A 7,059-nucleotide genomic window follows, 5' to 3' on the forward strand; every position below is an offset into this window, starting at 1 on the left:
TTAACATATATATATATGTATATATATATGTATATATAACAACTATTTTCTATTATGTTTGGTTCCCCACCCCCAAATTCATATGTTGAAATTCATATGTTGAAATCATCCCAAAGGTGTTAATAGTAGATCTAAAGCTTTGGAAGGGGGGGCACCTGGGTGGCTCAGTGGATTAAAGCCTTTGCCATCGGCTCGGGTCATGATCCCAGGGTCCTGGGATCGAGCCCCGAATTGGGCTCTCTGCTTGGCAGGGAGCCTGCTTCCTCCTCTCTCTCTCTCTCTGCCTGCCTCTCTGCCTACTTGTGATCTCTGTCAAGTGAATAAATAAAAAATCTTAAAAAAAAATAAAAATAAAAAAAAAATAAAGCTTTGGAAGGGGCTTAGGTCATAAAGGTGGAGCCCTCATGAATGGGGTGAATGTCTTTATAAAAGATGCTCCAGGGAGGTCTAGTCTTTTTCATCATACAAGGATACAAAGTGCTGACTGTGAACCAAGAAGGGAGCCCTCATAATAATGTGATCAAGTTGGTGTCTTGATGTGGGACTTTCAGGCTCCAGATCTGTGAAAAATAAATTTGTTTTTAAACCCTTAAAAAAATAATAAAAAAGCATTCTCTAAAACTAACTATAACACAACTAACAGCGGATAATTACCATGTAGAATTTTCCTATCTCTACTGCATACTTTTCACTAGTATACCAAATAAGAGTGTAACCTTATATGTAACAAACTTATGAATTCACTGCATTTTGACTCTGTTTAATCCCTGCAGAAATTACCTACTCCTTAAGATTGCCAATAAACCACAAAAAAAGAAACCATAAAGTTGGTATTTTCACAAAAACTCCAACATTAAAATGATGTCAGTGCCATTATAGTCATCTTTTATAGAGCTTTCTTTTCCATTATTCATTCTAATCAACAAGGAAAGTTAGAAAGAGGGAGAAAGATTAGTGATTTGGTATCTGCAGCCGTCCTAGAACCAAAAAGTCTGGCTGGAAAAGCCAAAGCAAGTTTCCAAAGATGTGTTAGCACTGTTTCTGGTCTCAGGTGTGTTGATCTGATTGTCTAAAGCCTTTAAACCTAGGAGGAAGCAGAAGTAGAGAAGATTTCTCTACTTTAGTGTTAATCATGACGACAAGTCCATTTGGAAACACCAAAATATCTAGCAGAATTGAGTTCCAATAGCTAGTGATGGTCCTCCTAAAACTCCTAGAAAGAAAAAAATCTCTATAAAAGGTGAAATTATGAATTAGTTGGGGGAACATAAATGGATCTATCACTGTAGACAAGGGACTGACTACTTGAAATTTTAGGGACACTGGATATCATGGATTGGCCTCTTGCTTCTTCTGCAGCTCCAGTTCTGCAGCCTTTTGCATAGCTGCATCAACCAACAGCTGGAAGCTGCTGAAGTCCTTGTGCTCCTCTGTTATCACAGGTTTGGGAGACGTTGTAAGCAAGGGTTCACTAGTGGAAAACTTGACCCTTTTTTTTGGCTGAGCCTTTGGTGTGAGCTTCTGGCCTGGAGACAACTCTGAACCTAGCAGCTTCTCCCCTGGTTTCTGGCCCATTGGAAGGAGGCTAAAGGGCAGGCACTGCATTTTGTCTGGATCTCTGGGCCCTGACCTGGCCTGTATAGATGAATCTGTGCTCTGCTCATGGGTCAGATCAGCAGCCTTGCTTTTTTGGTGGCACATGGTGATCTGGTTGGGGTCATTTCCATCCTGTTGAAGCATTTCTGGAAGAACACGTCTGCGGGCATTAATAAACCAGTTAGAAATCTGCAGGAAAGACAAATTAGTCTGCTTGGACAGCATTCGCTTCTCTGCTTCTGAAGGGTAGGCCTTAAACCGATGTTCATACAGCCAGTCTCGGAGGATCTTCACTGACTCAGTTGGCAAGTATCCTTTCCGTTTCCTCTTACTCTCTAGTGAGGCAAGAACTTTATCTGCACCAGTGTCACAATTCAGTGCGACTGAGGTGTTTTGAGCCAGGATTTGGTTCTCTGATGGGCTTTCTTCAGTAGGTTCCATGTTCATGAAGCCTGTCTTCACTATTTTGGGAGCCAGAAATGGCTGAGTTAGGACTAATGTTAATCTGGAAGAACCAGTGAGGAAGGCATGGGCCAGTATCTAAGGAGAAGTCTCAACTTTTGCTTCCCAAGCAGATAAACAGTACTGGTAACTGCTTTGAGCCAGTGGGCTTTGTGATGTCACATCCTGCCCTGTGTGCTGCCCCTCCCCCCCATTTCCTGGTTTTCACTCCTCTTGCTTTTTTCTCATAGATTTGAATGTATTTGTTTGTACCTCATCAATTTAAAGCTCTCCAGACTTTTCTCTGCTGCCATCACCAGTTTCTGTTAATTAATGAATTCTAGTTCTATTGGTTAAATCTGGTTTTGCATAAGCCTCATTTTCTTCCTTTATGACTTTATTGTGATATTGTTCTTCCTTTGTTTTCCCTATAATTGCATTATTGGCTCATCTACATATATCAGAAACAACTCTTCTATTAAATATTAACCTCAAAAAAAAAAAGGAGAGAATTTAAGTGGTGTATCCTGACTCCTCCCTTCCATATTTAGAGCTGATTTAAGAGGGATTTTTAAGTAGACAGTTATTTTTGACACCCTGCCTCTTCAAGTTTTCTTTATGGCCTTGAAATGTTCTGCTTTGGCATGACTTTACTATGCTACTGGAATCTTTATGTCTGTACTTTGGGCTCTGACATCCAGTTGTGATCATTCTCTTTGAGGCTTCAGTCAGAATTCAGGGGTCATTTTAAAAATATGGAACAAGATATGACTCAGGAAACAATGATCACAAACTTAAATTATTTAAATCTTTCTTGATAGTTTAAGTACATAGAAATTACCCTAGAATCAGATGAAAATAATTTGTTAATTGTACATTTTTAATTTCAGATATATGAAAACAAGAGTTAGTTCTTTCAAGAACACTATGATCCACTTGGAAGACACTCCTGGACTTTTGACTACTTAAGGATACTGCATGGTATTACCGATTGCTAATTTCAGAGGATTTTCTGGAGGAAACTCCAGGTCATCATCTTAAGCATCATATATTATCTACAGTTTATAGTGAAAGGACAATATCATTTTACCCTTAAGAATTCTTAATTGAGGGGCACCTGGGTGGCTCAGTGGATTAAGCTGCTGCCTTCAGCTCAGGTCATGATCTCAGTGTCCTGGGATCGAGCCCCGCATCGATCCTCTGTTCCCTGCATCGATCCTCTGTTCAGCAGGCAGCCTGCTTCCCCTTCTGTCTCTGCCTGCCTCTCTGCCTACTTGTGATCCCTCTCTCTCTGTCAAATAAAATAAATAAAATCTTAAAAAAAAAAAGAATTCTTAATTGATGTTACTGGGCTGGACATCAGTAATTATCTACTGGGCTTAATTGATGTTACTGGGCTGGACATCAATATTATCTACTGATCCGTTGGCTGTTGATAACCTCACCAGTGCTGAGACTCATAGCTTAGAACTTAGTGTAAGGGGGATCGATTGAGACACACAAGCAAATCTAATGGTCATTTTAGAAAAGCTCTAAACAACCACAGAGTGCATATGTTGACTAAAATCAGAGGTCTTGGGGCGCCTGGGTGGCTCAGTGGTTAAGCCGCTGCCTTCGGCTTGGGTCATGATCTCAGGGTTCTGGGATCGAGCCCCGCATCGGGCTCTCTGCTCAGCAGGGAGCCTGCTTCCTCCTCTCTCTCTGCCTGCCTCTCTGCCTACTTGTGATTTCTGTCAAATAAATAAATAAAATCTTAAAAAAAAAATAAATAAAATCAGAGGTCTCCTTTGAAATACTCAGTGAGTGCTAGCTAGTCTTTCCATCAGTCTTTTGAGTGACTAGAACAGAAAAGATAATGTTTTCTATTCATAGTGAAAACTCATTTCTTATAATTATTTCCCACCATTACATGCATGGTCCACGCTCACTGAAACTACTCTTGCCTATCAGTAAGGTTTCAAGTAACTTAGCCTCTATCACTTGTTGCTTCTATATTCTCTTTGTATTTCTGGGATTCAGATATCTGCTGAAGGATTGACAGAATTGTGCATATTTAAATCAGTGATTTATTATAAGTGACATGTTCTAGGTTCCTAATTCTTAATGACTCCTTTACTAATCCTCTTTGAAAAGGAATATCATGGCAGTTCAAAATTATCACCAAGTAATTGGGAGATTTTTTTCCCTTTAATACCAGCTATAGGGACATAGAAAAATCTGGCAAGTAGATGAAAATTTAGTAAGAGACCAATTAGTATTAATCCCCCCAAAACGTGGTTTGTTTCATAACAATAGGAATACTGTATAAAACCTGTATTAACTTTAAATTTTGATGATGCAAAATATGAATCAAAAAATATTTAATATAATGATTTAGTCCTTCCATCTTGTTCTTTAAAACTTCTAAATAGATCAGGGGCACCTGGGTGGCTCAGTGGGTTAAGGCCTCTGCCTTCGGCTCAGGTCATGATCCCAGGGTCTTGGGATCGAGCCCCGCATCAGGCTCTCTGCTCTGTAGGGAGCCTGCTTCCTCCTCTCTCTCTGTCTGCCTCTCTGTCTACTCATGATCTCTGTCTGTCAAATAAATAAATAAAATCTAAAAAAAAAAAAAAAAAAAACTTCTAAATAGATCAAGTTATCTAAATTGTTTCTGTCAGATTTTTTTTTCTTCATTGATTCTTTTAACATAAAATGCCATGGGATCTCATTGAGAATAGTGTTGTATATTTATAAGGATTAACTTATTTACATATGATTCTGAAAAGTGTCTTCTCGTGATTGTGTAATGAGGGAAAATGGTATTATACTGTAATATGTTCCTTAGTTTTCAAATGATGTAAAGTGTGACAAGACTCAAGTCTTTTATACCTTGCTGCTTATCATTTCTAGTAATATACTCATAACTGAATATCAGTTTGAGTATTCTACTTTCCAAAATATGTTTATCTGTAGAGTTAAAAAAAAAAAACCTAAATCTTAACTTCCAATAAATGAAATAATGCAAAAGAAAATTGACAATAACAATAATAAAAAGTCAAAAACTGGAACTAAAACAAAAAATAATCTCTCAAACAAGACACAGTGACTTAATAGAAGCAAAAATTGATGCTCTGGTAATGGGGATTTGTCAAGTCTGAATATAGAGAGCATTAAATGCATAGAGTTTACCATCTTGTAAAGTATCTGGATAATTTCTTCCAGATACTCTACACTTTGAAATGAATTGAAAGAACATTCAGGAACCCATCAGAAAACTTCCCCAATTGAAAGAGTATTGACAAGTTAGGAAGAGAAAATGTAGAAAGTTTTGGTAAATTCAACTAATGCTTTTGTAACCTAATTCAGATTCATAAGGAGATAAAGTCACCAATACCCCCAATTCATACTTAATAGCAAAAAATAATTCTTTTTATTTCATGAACAAATAAATTTGTCCATATTCACTACTGTAAATTGTTTAGACATTGGATCCAATGGAATTAATTTAAAAAATTGAAATGTCTACAAGAAAAGGAGGGAAAATAGTATGATTTATTGATGGCATGATTAACCATTTTGGAAATATTTAAAATCAATTCAGAAACTATTAGAAATAATAAGAGTTAGGTGATGTAGCCAGTTACAAACAACTACATGATAAACTTTAACATACACCAATAATTATTTAAAAAATATATTGGGGAAATTATCTAGTTCATATTCATAACAAAAATAAAAATATAACGTGTCTAGGCATAAAATTAGACAATATTATGGAAGGATAATACTGAAAAAAGTTTTAAATTCTATTTAAGAACATAATATGGGATTTAATAAATGGCAAAAAAATTTGTTTCTTGGATATGAAATCTCAATATTGTAATGATGTCAATTTTCTTTAAATATTTCTTTTGTCTTATTTTTATCAAAATGTAAGTATCGTCAACCTCCTTTAACCTCTCACCCTACAACACCTGTTGAAAAGTATTTCTAAAATTAATATGGAGGGATAGATATGTGATACACTGTGGCATTTTGGGGAGAAAAAATGAACTAATGAGGAAACATTTCTTCTACTACATAGTATACTATATTTTAAAGTAGAAAGTAGTTAACACAGCTTAATAAACAAGTAGGCATAAACAGATCAATGAAACAGAATATGGAAAAAGTCGCAAAGACTTAATGGTACTGTGTGTATGATTCCTATGATTTTTCATAGTATTGAAGAAGGATGGCTATTCATACTAAAAATAATGAATGTTGCCAAAAATACATCACAAACTATGGATGCTTTCTGGTAGATAATTTAGTTTTAAATAAATTGAAGAAACACATAGGGAGCCATCCTTACATTCATTATATTGGTAGAATCATATGAGCAATCCTGGCAAATTAATTTAATACACTTTAATAAGGAAGAATGAAGTTGACACTGACCAGACCATGAAAGATAGGATAAGTTGGGACAAGTGACTGACCTGAGAAAAAGGAATAGTTTTGCTCTACCATTCAGTATGAAGTTGGGTATTGGGGATTTTATCTATTGCACACACACACACACACACACATTTATGCACAATTGAGAAAAAGGTATCACAAGTGTAAAGATTGTTGAATGGGATTATATAATAGTATTAGTTAGAAACCTCTGTATGAAAAATCCCAAACTGCAGACAAACAAAAACTTTCATAAGCACACTTTTTTTAAATGGCAAATAAGAAAAAAAATATAGGGGCACCTAGGTGGCTCAGTGGGTTAAAGCCTCTGCCTTCAGCTCAGGTCATGATCCCAGAGTCCTGAGATCAAGCCCCAAATCAGGCTCTCTGCTTGGTGGGGAGCCTGTTTCCCCCTCTCTCTCTGCCTTCCTCTCTGCCTACTTGTGATCTCTGTTTGTCAAATAAATAAAATCTTTTAACAAAAGCAAAACAAAAAACAAGTATATTGGCAGTATATATATACATGCAAGTTTTTAGTATATTCATCAATTTCATGTCCCCTACAAATCAATAAAAAGTGGGTCATTCTAATAGAAAAATGAA

The 7,059-nt window shown here is 36.4% G+C and overlaps 1 protein-coding gene across 1 annotated transcript; it reads right to left on the reverse strand.

The window, feature by feature from the left end:
* Positions 1 to 1,329: 1,329 nt before the first annotated feature.
* On the reverse strand, positions 1,330 to 2,037 carry TGIF2LX (TGFB induced factor homeobox 2 like X-linked). Its single transcript, XM_059385211.1, has one exon. It carries the CDS (start codon positions 2,035 to 2,037, stop codon positions 1,330 to 1,332), a length of 708 nt encoding a protein of 235 aa, XP_059241194.1.
* Positions 2,038 to 7,059: the final 5,022 nt, after the last annotated feature.

This window comes from Mustela nigripes, chromosome X (genome assembly GCF_022355385.1).
Source record: "Mustela nigripes isolate SB6536 chromosome X, MUSNIG.SB6536, whole genome shotgun sequence".
NCBI lineage: Eukaryota > Metazoa > Chordata > Mammalia > Carnivora > Mustelidae > Mustela > Mustela nigripes.